Below are 18,301 nucleotides of genomic sequence, written 5' to 3' on the forward strand. Positions count from 1 at the left end.
TGCACTTTGTGCGTACATGCAACAAACAAAGGAAACACAAGCAACAAACAAGCAGAAAGATAATAAAGAAGTATGGAAAGCATGAAGCAAACAAGCAAGGAAAACAAACAAAGGAAAGACGATATGCTAACAAGCAAGCAAGGAAAGAAAGCATGCGAAGAAGCAAGCAAACATGTTATCAAACAAACAAACAAAGAGAGGGTGTCCTCAAAGGACAAATGTGGGTTTGGATGTGGTGTTTCTAGGTCCATTAGATTGGAGTATAGACGACACCTATGCCATCAAGCAAAGTTCCTAAGAAGGACTCAAGATTTCGTGTATAAAGACGGGTGTAAACCTGCACAAAATCTTGGGTATGAACTATGCTTAATGACACAAACAAGCAAGCAAAGACACATGCATGAACATGCAAACAAAGATGCAAGGATGGAAACAAAAGCAAGGGAACCAAACAAGGTGGCACAAAGCAAGCAAGCTAAAAGAGGCAAAGCATGTTATCACACAAGGATAAAGCTAATCATGTTATAAGGCATATACAAGGCTAACATGAGAAACCCTAACATGTAAAGCTAAACAAAGGAGAGAGAGGCATGCAGCAAGCATGCTAACATCACTAAGATGCAATCTCACCATCTAGTTGCATCCAAACAAGCCATAAAAGGGGAAATGATGCAACCAAACAAACAAAAGGGCACTAAAGGTGCAAACACATATACAAAAAGGGAAACAAAAGCATGTGAAGCAAAGCGAGTATGCAAGAGCCTAGATCTAGGCATACAAGTGTGGATCTAAAGAAAAAGGCATGGATCTAAACATGGAACATGCAAACAAGGCATCATAAAGATGGATCTAAGGAAAGGAACACACAAAAATCATGTAAAAGAGTAAACAAAGCATAAGCATGAAAGAAGGAGCTAATCCAAACCATTTTATTGTACTCAGGAGTATGGATGTAGGCCTAGACCACTAGATCTAGATCTACACCCTACCCAAAGGCAAAACACAAGAAAAATGCATAAGCAAGACATTTAAAGCTATAAAAGCACTATGCAAAGCATCCAAACAAAGCATTTAAACACATAAACATAGCAAAGAGCACAAGAAAAGATATTTAGAAATATCCTAACCTAAGAAGGCCAACAACATCAAAGCAATAAAACAAGCTAAGAAAGCCTTAAAACATGCTAGGAAAGCAATAAAAAATGCTAGGAAAGTAATAGACATGCTAGGAAAACAATAGACATACTAGGAAAGCAATAAAGAGCTATAAATTAAATGGGTGTAGAATGTAGCTAAAAAGTTACATCTACATCCCTAAACTTCAAAACCAAGGTTTATGGACTAAGGAGGAGGAGAAGGGAACAAGAACACTACCTCTTGATCTATAGAAAAAGGGAGAATCAAAGATTTATTTGTGTGTGTTTAAGAGAGAATTTAGGAGAAGAGAGAAATGCTCCAAAAAATAGCTTTGAATGCCAAAATTTCGCTTTTTTCAATTCTAGGAGTTGGGGGACTTATATATATATATTTTATGTGACTATTCAGCTGCCGACATGCACTAAGTGCATGCTGTCCGTACCTGGCGTGCACTTAGTGCAGGCTAATCACTTTTGCTAACATCAGCAGTCTTGTCCCTTCCTCTAACTTTTTGGTTTCAACTTCGATTGATCATCTGGAGATCATTCCCTACTCTAATTGATCTAATTGTGGCACCACTGGAAATGTATGGATGTCTAGTTTCCAGAACACTCATGGCCTTGGGAAGCAAGCTGACGCGCCTCACATGGTTTTCAAGATATCTCAAACGTTTTAACTTCAATTTTGATCCATGAGCAATCATTGGAAAGAGAATTCAATAATCTTTGCAATGACATTGATTCCAACTCATTCTGGAAGTCAAATTAAAATTAGAGTTTCAGTCGTTCTTAGGAGTTAACCTCGGATCAAACTTGGTCAAAGTAGACAAAAATTTTCGATAACCTCATGTTTGATGTAGAAACATGGAAAATGTTGTTTTAGTGTGATTTTGACCAATTTGACCTTCGGTCAACCCTAGGTTGACCAAGGGCATTTTGGTCATTTTGACCTAAAATGGCACTTTAAGTACTTTGACACCTGAATGGGTTGAACCATGCCAATCTAGATGTTCCCATGGTCCCCCCCCCCCCAAGTATAGAAGTGATATTTTTGAAATTTTCAGTGTTTGGTACACAAATCGAGGGTAGACAAAATATGGTATCCACAACGTCTATCCAAAGAATTGATAAAAACAAGAAGGAAAAAGTTTATAAGAACAATTACACTGCTGTTTCTATATTTAAAAAAAAAAAAAAAAAGTGATGAAATTTGATGCAATTTCTTGGAAAATAAATTTAGGACGGACAAAATACGGTATCCGCAGCAGCTATCCAAAGAATTGATAAAAAAAATTAAAGAAAAGCTTATATGAACAATTACGATGTTGTTTCTATATTAAAAAAAAAAATGCTGAAAGATCATGATATACATTTGACACAACTACACATTCTTAGCCATATTTTTTTTGTCGTACGGCATATGATTTGTAGTATTGAACTAATAAAATTTACTTTTTTAATTAAATTTTAATTTAAGATTTTACTCCTATGAAATAAAACACCAAACAGTCTTTCTTCTAAAAAAAATTAAAATTAAAATTATCTTTTATTGGGCTAATTAAAATTAATTAAAGTATTCGTGTCATGCAAGCCTATTGAAAGATCATCTTTTAACCAATAAAAAAATACTCTTTCATATTATCTTGGTTAGAGTTCTGATTTAGACTGTTACAAAAGGACCATTCACAAACAATCACAGGTCAAACAACAAATAAAGGCGCATGAACTATGAATCATGAGCTAACGATTGAACCTCGCAATTGTTCCCCAGCTGGATCTTAAATTGATGGATTGCACTTTTTAGTTTCACACTTGTCCTCCTGTTTTGGTTTAGGTTTAGTGCCTAGCGTCTCTTACTTAGTGCACTAAAATGGTCAATACAGGCTTCTTTTTTTTTTTTGAAAGGAAAACAGGTTTATACTGATACGATAAATTTTGTAATTTTTGACCAATTATGAATAAAGTATTCTACATTTTACCCAAAAAAAAAAAAAAATCACGAATCAATTTTGAAAATATTCAAGATCTCATATGATAATTACGAGTTCATTTTGAAAATTTTCACCTATGTTAAATTAGCATTGAGTGCTAAAAAAAAAAATGAAAAAAAATGAAATTTTCATTCTCCAAAGTAAGGGACTAGATGTTTCAAATCTAAAAGGTCATGAAATCCACAAATCCAAATCCTTTATCGCTCCAAAGTTCAAACTATAAACAAAGTATTTAGTTTTAGGGGAAATTACACTTTACTACCCTAAACTATACATCAGATTACACTTTGCACCATAAATTATTTGAATGCACACATTGCATCCTAAACTATCACACTTATCACACTTTACACTCCTGGCGTTAGTTTCACTATTAAGTTAGACGGAAATGAATAGCACATGACTTGCATATGATTTTCATTTATGTGGAACAAAATTATAAGACAAAAACACCCTTTTCACAGACAATTAAAACAAAAACTTTTCCTTATTTTTTCCACAACTTTCCCTTGCATGCGTGTGTATACAGCCCTCTCCCTAAATCAAATCTCTGTAACCCTAAAATCCCCAAATCAAAAATATATTTACACCACTCCACCATTGCTCCACCACCTTGGTACCATTGTTCTCTCTATGGTTTCATTCTCTACTTGGAAGGACCCTAACCTCGCATACTACTACCACTTGATTTGTCGGAGAAATTTATGCTTTGCCTCGAGCTTCGACACCTTAGTATCCGAAAAAGATGAGAAACCAAATAATTAAGAAGTTGTGAGCAAGAAAGAGGAGGAAGAGGAAGACTTGAAATCTTGGATGCACAAGAATGGCCTCCCACCTTGCAAGGTTTTACTTAAGGAAAATCCCTCTCTTGATGAGAAGCATAGTCCTTTACATCACGTAGCTGCTGATCATAATATGTGACTCTTTCTTTTCTTTCTTTCATGGGTTTGGTTTGGCTTCTTTTATTAGTATTGCTATTTTAGCCAATGTTGCATTTAGGGATGGCAATTTATATTTGACTTGCAGATACCGGCCCGGCTCGATAAATTATAGGGTCTGGTATGGCTTTAAAAAAAAAAAAAACTTTGAAGCGGGTCTGGGTCGGCTCTGGGTTTTTGCAAAAACCCGGCCCGAACCCGGACTCGAACTCGACCCATTTATATATATAAATTAAAAATACTAAAATATCCCCAGAACCCCATATTCCCATTTCACTCACTTAACCGCTACTCTCTTTCCCCTCTACCACTCTCACTCGGTCACTCCCTCTCACTCACCCCTAACCTTTGATTTGTCACCGCCGGCCTGATTAGCTTGAAGCCTTTCACCGCCGACCATCACTTGCACCTCCAGTCGCCTTGCTTCCTACATGTGTCTCCACCGAACCTCCTCATTCTCTATTTTTTTTTTTTTTTGGGTTCATTTCATCTCAATCATGTGAATTGTTTGTGTTTGTGTTAGGATTTGTGTTTGTGTTTGTGATTTTGAAAGGGAAAATCATAAATCTAAAATTTTTGTGTTGTGTTTGTGATTTTGAATGGGAAAATTATAAATTTGAAATTTTTGTGTTTGTGTTAGGATCTTTTGTTTGTTTGTTTTTTTTTTTTTTTTTTTTTTTTTTTTTTTTTTTTTTAATTTTGAAAGGGAAAATCATAAATTTTTGGTCATTTTTCATCCATGATTTCTTGTGGGACTTCTTATTTTTTAATTTCTCAATTTCATTCTTTGATTTTCTCTGCCGATCCTCAAATCTTTATTATTTTTCAACAATTTTTGTATGTTGGTATTTCATTCTTTGATTTCTTTGATTTTCTCTACCTAAGTGTAATCATGCTGGTTAAAAAAAAAAAAAAATAATAATGTTTGCCCAAATTCAAGCCTTGAATATGGGCAACGCTTGAATCTGGGCAAACACATTCTCAAAAATAAAAGAATTTGGCAAACACATTTTCAAAAATAATGAATCTGGGCAAACATTTTTTTTTTTTTTTAATTATTGGCCCACGGTAAAGGCTTCAGGCAAATTTTTTTGTTGGGATTGGGCCACAGTTTAGGCCCAAATCGTGGCATGGCTGGTGCGGCCCATGGCTACCCGATGGGTTGAGTTTGGGGTTAAGAAAACAAATCCGTTTGATAAATGGGTCGGGTTCGGGTTTTGGGGGCAAACTCTCGGGTCGGGTTCGGGTATGAAAAAACCTGTCTCGAACCTGGCTTGTTGCCATTCCTAGTTGCATTCTTTATTCAGAGATGGGACAATTGTAGGCAAGGTCCGCTTTTTGTTATGAGGGCATTTGTTCTTCTTTTTACTTCCAATCTTGGATTTTGACTAGTTGAGATGTTGTTAATTCTTGGAGTTAGAGCCTGTTGAAAGACGAAGAATGTGAGTTAAAGTTGGAATCTTGGTTTGACGGTAGAGATTGTAATAAATTGGAGCTTATTAGGATCAATGTGCAGTGTTGTTATTAAGCACAATGCGAGAAATTAAAGGCTCTGAAGGGTTATAAGGTTTTGATTTGGGCAAAGAGTGAGTGCTTTACCTCTATCGCTCTACACGAGAGAGAGAGAGAGAGAGAGAGAGAGAGAGAGAGAGAGAGAGAGAGAGATGGAAAATATAAAAAAGAAATAAGGTTATGTTTAGTAACAATTTTTGTTTTCTATTTTCAAAAACTTATTTTTGGGAATATAAAGAAAAAACAATTTTCTTGTATTTTTGAAATAAAAAACATGTTTGGTTAGTTGAAATTAAAAAGATAGTTTTTTGAAGAAAAAAAATAGAAAATCTAAAATATGTTGTTGTTAGGATTTGAACTCTAATGCTAACTCATTAAATGAGACAAATTCATTAAAATAAATGCGTGTTTTAATTAACTTTTGAAAATTAGAAACTAAAAACAGTATTTTGCAAGTTTTCAGTTTCCTTCACAAATAGAGTTTTGAGAACAGTTTTTGTTTTCTGTTTATTTTGGGTACCAAACAAGTTTTTTAGTCTAAAAAATAGAAAATTGTTTTTGGAAACAGAAAATAAGGAGAAAAAAATAGTTACCAAACATACCCTAAGCTTTTGTTTTTCAATTGTTTATGAAGAGGGTGTTTTTGTCTTTTAATTCTGTCCACCTAAGTCAAAATCATGTGCAAGACATGTGCTATTAATTTCCGTTTAACTTAACAGTGAAACAAATATCGAGGTGCAAAGTGTTATAAGTGTGATAGTTTAGGATGCAAAGTATACTTTCGAATAATTTAAGGTGCAAAGTGTGATATGACATATAATTTAGGAGGGTTAAATGTAATTTCCTCTTAGTTTTAAGCATTAGAATCCAAAGTTCTGGTGGGTCCAAATTCTGTTGTCCAAGCATACCAAAAAGGACTTCTAGAAGTGCAATTTAAGAGCTTAGACAAGAAACCTTCTTAACCAAATTACACCTAAGCAAAAGATCCTAATTTCTACCGAACTAAGCTCTCATACATTGATTGAATGTGACAAAATGGGCAATTTATCAGTGCGCAAATAAATAGATAACTTGTGGGCTAGATTTGGCACGCGCCAATCTTTTCGGATGGGGCTTTATTTATTTTTATGATTTAATGATATTATTTACTGTAATATTTATGTATGTAGTTTTAGGTGTGAAAAAAATATGTACTTGTCACGTGCCATTTATTTCGGAGATAGCTTCCCACGTGCCTTTCAAACCGCAAATAGATTGTATACAAATCTAACCTCTCCATCAAGATTTTCCGGCTAGCCATTAACGAAGCAAATCCCACGCTGAAAAGAGAACTTTACCAAAATAATTTAAACGAAAAAAACAAAGAAAGAAAAACTTAAAAATACACTTACATGAAATTAAAAATAAGACAAAAATAGTTTCTTTATCTTTAAAAAAAAAAAATTTAATGGTAAGTTTAACTGATTTTTGAATTTTAGGCAAGTATTTAACGACCTCCTTAACTTATTTGGTAAGTGTACGTATACAACCCTTTTGTAACTTATGACTGTAGATTTTTTATTTATTTATTTATTTTTTATTTGAGAAAGTATTACTGTAGTTTTAGAGTAACTAACGTGACAAAAATAGTGTTATCATTGGTCGTTAGTTAAATAAACCATATGATATGTATCATTGTATTTAATTGGAGAAGTTAAGGTTCATTGCATTGAATTTTAATGATCTAGGTTTTATCATATTTTTATTGATATTTAAATAAATATTACTTAAAGGCTAAAAGAAATAAATAAATATTACTTATCATGATTGACAATGCAAAGAAAATCTGAACCATGCATTATCTATGAGTGATTAAGATTTTAAAAGTTTATGAATAAGTTTTTCTAAAATCTCTTATTATATTTCCTAGTGTACCTTTTTTCAAATTTGTTTTCAAAATAGAGAAGAGAAATTCACTTTAGTAAAAAAATAATGGAAAAAATTAAAGAATGCCCTAAAAGTAACGACTTAAAATCTATATTTAAAAGTTTTTTATGAAAAAAATAATTAATTTTTTTGATAATTTTTTATATTTTTTTTTATAAAAGTAGTGTTCAAACTTTTCTAAAATGATTTATTAATAATTGTTTTAAGGACATCTATTAACATGATTCAAAAATAATTCTCTTAGATTTAAACTTATATCATTATATTATTTAAAAATAGTTACATTTCTTTTTATTATTTTAAAATCAATAAAAATTTAAATAGTAGTAGATAAAGGGACATTATATTCAAAATATATATTTTTAAATGGATTTAAACATAAAAGAATGAAGAATCTCGTTCAGTCTACTATGTAATGTTTCATGTAAAACAAGCTAATTAACTTAAGAAATAGGTCACTAAAAGTACACGCTGATAATTTTATAAGTCATCACGGGAATAGCACACAATCGATTTCTGTTTCGAGGTAAACTTTTTTTTTTTTTTTTTTTTAATACATATTTACAGCCTAAAAAAAAAAAAAACCCTCTCTTTTTTTTTTTTTTTTTTTTTTTAATACATATTTACAGCCTAAAAAAAAAAAAAACCCTCTCTTCTTTCTTCAAAGCTCTGTCTTCTGATTTTTAAGGAAAGAAAATAAAGTAGTGTCATGAAGTGTCTTTTAAGGCCTTATTAGCTCATCTTTCTCTGTCTCTCTCATTTGATTTCCATGCCAAACCCTCTCTTTCACTTTCAGACAACAACCCAAGAATCCAAAACTAATTCAAATTGAATCACTGAGTGAGTGAGGTTTTTATATGGAGGAAGAGGAATGCAAAAGTGGGAGTAAAAGCATTGCGGAGAGGAGGGCAGCAAAGTGTGGATTCAATGCGCAGAGTCTCAACAAAACTGCGCTTTTTCGGACTGCTACTCCGTTGGCTTCTTCTTCGCCAGCTGCTCGCTCACCCAGGCTCACTATTCCACCTGGGATTAGCCCAGCCGCGTTGCTTGACTCCCCTATCATGCTCCCAAACACCCAGGTTTCTTTCCTTTCCTTATTATTATTTTTTAATTCATCGTTCTAGCTCTTTTTCCACTCCGCTCTGCAAGTTCTTTATTATTTATTATTTTTAAATGTAGTTTAGTTATTAATTTGTGGGGTCTGGTTTAGCTGTGAAATTTTGATTGTTTTCTGGGTTATTTTATTTTATTTTATTTTAATTCATTAATGTATATTTGTTTTCACACTTTTATTTATGCTGCTTTAGATGGTTTAGTTGTGAAATTTTGGTTTTTTTTTTTAATTAATTAATTAATTAATATTATTATTTTTTTGATACTTTTTCTTGTGAAATTTGGACACACACACACGCACACACAATTCAATATATTTTGGTTATTAATTATTGTTGATTTTGATGGTTTAGTTGTAAAGTATGGGTTGTTTTTCCAGGTGATTATTATTATTATTATTATTATTATTTGAGGGTGGAAGTATGGTAATGTATGTGGGTGGGTGCAAGTGTTGATTTGTTTATATTATGTTCAACTATATATATATATATATATATAGTTGGGTTAAAGTTACACATGGTGTAATTCTAAGCAATGTTATACCATTAAATAACTTGTTATAGAATTCATATTTTAAAAATCTCACCGTTGAATTACATGTTCTATATGTACTTAACATTCAAGCCAATTTTTATGTCAATTGGAGATTATTTGCCATTCGATTCGTAAACTCATTTTTTATGCATTATTTTAAACTACAAAAACTTGAATTTAAACAATTAATTGATGACATGACTATTAATCTTTGAACACTTTGAAATTTTACAAGCATGAAGAATATACAAAGATAATGTAATCTAACGGTGGATTTGTCTAAATTTACATCCAATTAAAAAATAATTAGGGGTGTAATATTACTTAGAGCTGCACCAGGTGTAACTTGAACTCAACTCATATATATATATATATATATATATTGTGGTGATTTTATTTTTTGATGCTTTAATTGTGATTTTTGGTTGTTTTGAGGGTTTTGTTTGTGAAAGTTCTTTGTTTTGTTTTGAAGGGTGGAATTATGGAAATGTATGTGGTTGCAAGTTTTGACTTGATTTATTTTACAATTTATTTCAAATGTATTGTGCTATTAAATTGTGGTTTTGTTTTGAATTTTGATTGTTTTCCAGGTTTTCTTGTATGATTTTATTTTTAATTATTGGTTTTGATTTGAGGCTGGAAGTGTAGAATTCTATGTGGGTGCAACTTTTTCTCTTATTTTGTTAATATATTAAGCTATTAACTTGTGTTTATTTTATGGTAATTGTGAATTCGGCTGTTTTGAGGGTCTTCTTGTGATTTTATTTTATTTTATTTGTGGCTAAAAGTGTGGAATTGTATATGAATGCAAGCTTTTATTTAATTTTGTTTTTCTCCATATATAGTGTTATTAATTTGTGGTTATTTTGATGGTTCAATTTTGAATATTGTTTGCTTTGAGGGTTTTCTTCATTTCTTGTGATTTTTTATTGTATTTGTGGGTGAAGGTTTTTATTTTTATTTTTATTTTTTTCAATTTTATTTTCTAATGGGAGACAGAAGTGGGGCTGTGCTCTTTGTGTGTTGCCGTTATTTTGATGGTTCAGTTGTGAATTTTGGTTGTTTTGACAGTTTTCCTGTTGATTTTTTTGAGGTTGAAAGAATGGAATTGTATGTGGGTCATCCTGAAAATATTTTCTGGTTGACTGTAAAATTTGGATCATTTTGGCATAAAATGATTTATGACTCTATTTATGGCAAAAACAACTTATGCCACAAAGCATGAGTTTCATATTGGTTGCGTGGATTGTTGTAATACTGTTGGTTGGTGATGAACATTGCAGAAGGTCTTCTCTGGTCTTCAAAAGTCAGTCAACATTTTGTTAGCTGTTTTGATGTTGTTACTCTTCTCAAAATGAGAGACCAAATTTTTTAGAGTGAATATTTTGAGTACTGATCAAGTTGGCATGATGGTTAAAAGCCAAAAAAAAAAAAAAAAAAAAAAGCATTAGGCAGATGGAAATATGAATAATGTCCATATTTGTGGTTACAAATGCCGATAAGTTCTTTGCCCTGCAAATTTAAATCTTTTCTTGGCTATTTTCATTCTTATGTCAACCTATCTTATTTCAATATATGTTTTCTGAATGATATATTCTTTTAGGTGCTGCCATCTCCTACCACTGGAACTTTTCCATTGGTTCCTCTCAACCATGATAGTTCAATGCTGAGCTCGTTGACTGCTGAAGATGGTGGTAGGTGCAGTGACGTTGGTTCCTCCTTTAAATTCATGCCTTATGGGGATCCTAATTTTCCTTCACACTTTTCTAGCTTTCAAGAGCAGGTAAACTGTCTAATTTTGTTTATATATTATGTTTGTTGTCATAGATTATGTAGTCCTGCTGTTAGATTGGAAATGGTTGACATATATATAGACATGTGGTGTTGGGTTCAAGTTACACCACTTAATAACTTTTTATCAAATGTAATTTTTGAAAATCCACATTTGGATTATATTGTTTCACTGTACTCTCATTGCTTGAAAAATATAAAGATGATCAGATGACTTTTTCTTTTCCCGGGGGAGAGGGGGTGGGGGGGTGGGGGAGAGTGATGAAGACGTATCCAAAGGCCATCTTGGGGGAAAAATCAAAAGCAACCATGTGATATTTAATTCAGTCTGATTGGATTTCACGGTTTTTAAACTCGATTCCCAATCAGAACTTCAAAATTTCGTAAGTGTTGGGCCCTATTCCGATGAGTGAAACTGCCCCAAGCCTTGGGCTGATATGCTTTATCATCTCATCGGTTGGATGATCAGCCCTATTAATAAGGTCCAACAAGTTTATCAATCTTAGGGGTGATGATTCATAATCGATATATATATATATATATATAATTTATTGTGCATCAAACAACATAAAAAATGTTGGTTCTAGAAGAAGGAATGTCAATGTTTTATCTGCTAGAGAATTAATTGAATTGTTGTGGGTGGAATGAATTGGGCATGTTTTGGAAAAGTGAATTCTTACCAAGTCATCTTGTTGGGAATAGCAAAATTTTCTCTAAATGCTCAAAAGTTTCATATCTGAAGTGAGGTTTTCATGAAATTGCTTCAGTTCTAGGAAAAGACACCCTCCGAAGTCATGTTGATTGGTTGAAAAATCTGAAAGAGAAATTATATATGAATACTATAAGCTACAAGGTACTGATTTTGAGTTATCTTCCATTGTTGTAACTGTATAGATGAATAGAAATAACTTTGTTATTCTCAGTAATATTGATTCCTAGTAGTACCCATTTTTATTCTGGGTCTATTTTGATTATGTGTACAAAACATGCTCTAAATGATAAACTACTTAAAGGAACATAAAGGCCCGATACCACCAAATTTTGCTAAAATAAGATTCATAGGCCACACAATTAAAGTCCATTTCTGAAAAATTTTGAAATGACAAAAGCTTCAAATACCAAACTGCTAAAATTAAAGAAAACCAATAGAAACCAAATAAGCAATTTGCTAATGCAAAGAAATATAAAATAAGACTTTGTAGTAACTAGGCTTGCCTAGAGTAATGGCAATTAGGCCTCTCTCAATTTTTCTTTTTGATAATGTAGGGAACCTTTCTACAAAATAGCCCATTGGACTTTTGACTCTAGCTTGTAAAACTTATGGGCAATTGATTCCACCTGCTAGAATCATGCCCAGGGCATTCACCGTTGATGGGCTAAGCAATTTATACTCATGCCCAGGAGCAAGCAATTAGGCCTCTTATCAAAATTGAATGTAATTTCAAGGTTTCCTTGGCATTTAAACTTTCTTTTCTTTAGCTACTTGTAGCCTAATCAAGGGTCTTTTTATCCTCTTGCCTCTAGTAAGGAAGATATAGAAGGGAAGAAATGACTTCTTTATTTGGTCATTCTATCTAGATGCATGAAGAACATTTGGTAAATTTTGTACCCCTGGCTATGAGATCTATATGGTACCTTGTTTAAGTATCACTGGTTTTTCTTTTTTCTCGTTTTTTTTTTTTTCCCTTTTTTCATTTTTTTCCTTCTTCTTTGGTGGAATCTTTCTTGTCTCGTTCGTAATCTGCTGAACGTCTTTTGGGTTTCTAGAGATGATGGATTTCTTTTCCATGTGTTGGAGAGAATTTAAAAGGAGCAAGAAGCACAAAGCTTGTAATCTGCTTTTACCATCTGGTGTGACTGACATGATATTGACTTTGAAGGAAACTATGAGTTTGAAGGAAATTTAGAAATTCAGAAGTTGTTTCTATCTTGGTAGACAATGTTTAACAATTTTTTTTTTTTTTTTTCATGTGATTTTTTTTTTCTTAGTGTTATTCTTTAAATTATAGAAGCCATTGGGCTTTAGCTTAAATCACAATTAGTCCTGGCACAATAATGGGATGGATGGTATTGTCATGGATTTAAGCTCCATCAGATGCACGTGTAACTTACCAATAAAAACATTTCTTTAAATGAAAAGAACTATATAAAAACTTTTCATTTACACCCCACAACAACACCCCCCCCCCCCTCCCCACCCAAAGGTTGATTTATAGAACCCCTATCATAACAATGAATTGGCAATAAAACGTCACCACAAAAAGACAAGCAAGTTTCCCTTTGTTGTTGACTACCATAGAATCAAAAAGAGAATAAAACTCAAGATGGAAAACTCCCCATGACCTGGTGATATAAAGATGATGATGATGATAATGCATTTCCATGATCAACAATGGGTAGGCAGGCATCATAAAGATCATCATCCTTTCTCTCCTGCTTAGGCCTGAGAATCCTTGCATCATTTTCCTTTAGCTGTTGCCCTGAAAGGAAAGACTCGACTGAACCAATAGGTTTTCCATTTTTAAAATCAAAACCAGCCAGCCCAGCTTGGGGAAGATTCAATGGCAGTGAAATTGGGAAGTTTGGGAGAACAGAGGCAATAGAACCAGCTTGATGGGTTACATTGCAATTGGAATTGAGTCCAAGAGACGCATAAGGCATGGTATTTTGTAAGGGTGAAAACTTCATTTGGTAAATGGAGGAAGCCCCAAATTTCATGTCATTATTGAAGTTTCCAAGAAAACTGGAACTCAGATAGTCATTATTGAATTCAGGTTTTCTATCAAAATGAGGTGCAAGATCTTGAACTTGTGTTTCAGACTTTAGGACATTGGGGTGTCTGGGTAACGTAAGGGCAGGTTGAGCATTAGCAGCAGCAGGAGGTACATTACCACCATTCGAGTTTATTTGACCACTGTTTCTGGCTGCAGGCACTTCATGGTTGTGTTTCCCCTCATAAGTTGTAATTACACATTTCAGATTGTGAGCAGCCCTTTCCACATGCTTCCGCACTGAACATCCAGCACTCGTGCATTTGTAATAGCTCCTGAGGAGAAAAGTATTACAACAGAGANTGCTTGTTGTGAATGCAGTGGAAGAAACTGTGTTTATTGTTTTTTGTGTTTGTTGTGAATGCAGTGATGAAATCAAAATTGTATTTTCATATTTGCTATTATAATTTGATGAAGTTTGTTCTATTTTTTAATTAATTGTTGTTTTAGGTACTTCAACTATGCTAGGAGATTGTACACTTCAATCAAGATGATGGAGAGCCTAATGAAGAGGATGGGAGTTGTGTCACAGTTGTGGAGGATTAGACTTGTTGGATTAAGTTGTTGGTTTGTAAGAGCATCCACAATAGTGGAGCTATTTTTTTAGCTATTTGGCATCACACAAAAAACTACTTTATCTATTTTACCTACTCATTTTACAAAACATCCAGCAGCAGTGGATCTATTTTAGCTTTAAACATAATAAAATAATATAAACATTACAATAAAATATTATATCTACTACATTATTTTATTAATTTCTTTCTCTCTTTCTAAAAAAGAAAATTTCTTTCTTTCTCTTTATCTCTGTGCATGCTGTGCTCCACTCTCCACTCTCACTTCTCACTTCTCATTTCTCTCCTCTCCACTCTCACTTCTCTCTACCTCGTCGTCGCTCTCTCCTTCCCACCCATCACCATCCCGAAACCCTCCTGCTGGCGCCGGAGACGAAATCGTTGAAGCTTTCGAGGATCTTATGGGTTGTGGGTTGTGTTGGCGTGGGTTTGTGGGTTGTGCCGTGGCCAGAGACGAACTCGTTAAAGCTTGCCTTCCTCGCCAACGCGGGTTTGTGGGTTGTGCCATGGGTTTGTGATCTTTCTCTCTACTTTAACTGATTTGTCATGGGTTTGTGATTGTGATGTGGGTTTGTGTTTTGTGGTGGTTGTGGATGCGCAGGTTTGTGGTGGGTTGCTTATTGCAGCTGTTAGGACATATGTGTGTTCACTTGTTAAGAACATATGTCACTTATTTATGCAAATTGACTAATCTTTTTGACAAAACGCACTCTACTTGTAATTGGGTAGTTCTAGGTGTTTTTAATACTTCAAGAAACAAGGTTTTAAGATCAAGTGTTGAAGTCATCAAGTCTGTCCAAGAAAAAGCAAGCTAAAGTGCAAGTTCATTAATTCTCGACACCTTCTCGATAGCTACCTCGACACCTGCTATCTGTCGAGAATTACAAAATCAGCTTTCTGATCTGATTTCCTTGGGATCCGTGAAAAAATTTTTGGGCCTTCTTTTCTTCTAACCCTAAACATATAAAAGGATTGTTTTAAGAGCCGTCAAATTGTACACAAGTTGCAAAAGCATTAAGCAATCTCTGTTCAAGCAAATTGTGATCAAAAGACGAAGTTTTAACCTAGTTCACTTCTCTGAAGAATTTCAAATTGGCATTTATAATCATGTTTTTGACCATTTTCATCTCAGTAGGCAAATCTGCAGCACAGTTCTTGGTGACATCTGCTTTTTGCAGCTCTGCTGGGAACTCAAAATCCATTGGTGTTTGCATTGAGAGAAGAGCTTGATAGTCAACAGAAGCTCCCTGCACAATATTGCAATCGATAGAAACCTGATTAATTCAAACATATCACACATTGACATATCAGTTACTTAGAAAACTTAATTTATACAGAGCTGGTGTCAAGACAAGTAACCTATTTAGCATTCATTGGTGCCAACACCAGGTATGGGCCACGATCAAGCATGTTTATGAACGTCAACATGGGATGGCCCACCCAGTGACCTTGTGGTTGGATGAAAGACTGATTGATGCTGAATGTTTTGATTTTATTTTCGAACTAAATGTAATTGATTATGGGAATATTTTCATATCTGATGTAATCGATTACAATTTTATTATTTTCTTTATTTGATAAACTCTAGAAGCCCTACTTAGAGGCTCCTGAAAACACTATTGGGTATCTAGAATTTTCTTTTATTAAAAATCATTGGAAAATTTTGCCATTTCTTGGTGTTGATCTTAGGTAACTCTTGCTGTTGAAGACTAGGGTGAAGCCAGCTCTAGGGTGAAGCCTACGGTTGACACAGTTTGTTCTGTTATTTCTTATCTTTTGCACACATTCCTTTTGCAAACTTTGTGCTGCATCATATATGATTTAGAATAAATCTGCCAGAGCAGGTCTTTATGGAATAACCATAAAAAGTGTTTATAAAAGTAAAAGTTGTGGAATATTGATCCTAACATTAAAAAAAAATAATAATAAAACTAAATATATTGATGTACATGAAACTCTAATTGAATAAAAGGCAGATAGAAATGAAAGGCATTACAATATCAATGTACTATTTTTTTTTTTTTTTTTTTTTTTCATATATATATATATATATTATAAACGCATATTATGAAAAATTCTTATACAAAATGAATACAAAAATATATGTAACTAGTCATTCATAGTTCTTTATTTTATGAACATTGTTGGGTTATAAATTGACCCAAGTTAATTAATTCAATTACTCAAGTTGATTAATTAGGTTAAATTATATGCAATATCATAGAGTCATGAACAAATCACAAATTAATCTAGAGTGCAGTGGCACATAAGAACGCAATAGCTTCACAAGAAGTTTATAGATTTTCTATGTGTGTCTATGTTTGATGACGGCTATAAAATAATGTTTTTATATGATCAAGTAGATTAGAGAATAAAAAACCCTAGAAAAGCCACATTATTATGGGTTGAAAAGCAGATTTGGAAAATCTGGATCTGCGAAACTCAATAAATCGAGAGGCATTGAGAGGTATCAAGGTTCATTAATTCTCGATAGATGTAGGTATCAAACTAGGTGTCGAGCCACCAATTTTTAGCTTTTCACACTTGTTTCTTTGTACTGTCTTCATGTCTTCAATGCTTTATGATATTTTTGAATTCACTTAAAACTACCTAAATACAATTAAAATGTATTTTGTCAGAAGATATGCCAAATAAAAAAAAAAAAAAATGACCCTAACAAACGAAAACTTATATTTTCTAGAGTGTGAATTGGATATGCTCTCTCTCTCTCTCTCTCTCTCTCTCTCACACACACACACACACACACACACAAAACTTGTCAAACCAATTATTTATTTAGGTTGAATAACTTGTCAGAGTCAGGCCATCTCATAAGAATAGATGATTATTTGTCTTGTCCGTTGAAGTACCTGAAAGGCTGAAATTGATAAGATGGTAAATCATGTTTACTACATTTACCAGGAGGGAGACAACCATTTAACACCTTTAGCCTTGACCATCTAACAAACCAATAAGATGTCAGCTAGTTTCTCTTTCTCTCTCACATACACACACAACTTGTCAGACCATTTATTTATTTAGGCTGAATAGCTTGTCAGGGACAGGCCATCTCATAAGAATAGATGATTATCTATCTTGTTCGTTGAAGAACCTAAAAGGCTGAAATTGATAAGATCGTAAATCATGTTTACTAGATTTACCAAGAGGGGGACAACCATTTAACAACTTTAACCTCAACCATTTAACAAACCAATAAGATGCTTGCTAATTTGTCTTTTTTGTTTCCCCCATGTAGCAAGTAAATTGAAAAGGAGAGAAGTAAAGTAGAGTTGAAAATGAATAGTTGAGTATTAAAAGTTGAGAATTGTTCATTTAATTTTATACAAGTTGAGCTTAAACTCATTTTTGGGGGCTGTTTTTCGGTGCACAGCCACATGGTTTTCGCTAGGGAGTAACCTTGCTAGACCTAGATTTGTATAGGGAGTTGCGTCTAGAACTCGACATTGGGCCAAGTAGTCCAATGGCTTCCGGCATATTTTTAGGCCTACAAAATGGGTAAAGCCCAAAGTCTAAGGATCATGATAATGATTGAATAAATAAATAATATATGTTTGATATAATAGCTTTGATTTATAGTTGTAATAGTAGTTGTAATAAAGTAATATGTATTTAAAGGTAAAGTAATAATGTATTCAATAATGTAGATTTAGAGATATGGAAACGTAGTGATTTATATTTGTATGGTTTGTAACTCCAACTGTATAACATTAGTGAGTTGATAGCATTCTAACAGAATGACGCCAGCGGTCGGAAGGTAGTATGCTATGATAACTTCAAGATTAAAGGGAAAAAATTGGTGCAACTAGAGGGAGAGAGAGTATGTCCAGCTGTGTGTAGAGGCTGGTCAAGTTTGTCTCCTTTATCACGCATTTAAATGAATTTCCCCTAGATAATGCTCTTTTAGATATGGTGAAGTTATGAACAGTATTTCATTCCATGGGAAGGGCTTTTGTAAGATATTTGTCCCTTCCATGAGAAGGAATTTTGTAAGAA

At 33.4% G+C, this 18,301-nt stretch overlaps 1 protein-coding gene across 1 annotated transcript in view; it reads right to left on the reverse strand.

Moving 5' to 3' along the window:
- Positions 1-13,163: 13,163 nt before the first annotated feature.
- The window catches only part of LOC136066780 (uncharacterized), an 8,724-nt gene continuing 3,586 nt past the window's right edge, over positions 13,164-18,301 (reverse strand). The window contains exons 3-5 of the mRNA XM_065771624.1: positions 15,406-15,561; positions 15,352-15,364; positions 13,164-14,042 (exon numbers count right to left, since the gene is read on the reverse strand). Of these exons, the coding sequence (XP_065627696.1) occupies positions 13,261-14,042; positions 15,352-15,364; positions 15,406-15,561 (951 nt within the window). The 3' untranslated portion in view covers positions 13,164-13,260. The remainder of the gene's footprint in view (positions 14,043-15,351; positions 15,365-15,405; positions 15,562-18,301) is intronic.

This window comes from Quercus suber, unplaced genomic scaffold, assembly GCF_002906115.3.
Source record: "Quercus suber isolate HL8 unplaced genomic scaffold, Cork oak 2.0 scaffold_46, whole genome shotgun sequence".
Taxonomy (NCBI): Eukaryota; Viridiplantae; Streptophyta; class Magnoliopsida; order Fagales; family Fagaceae; genus Quercus; species Quercus suber.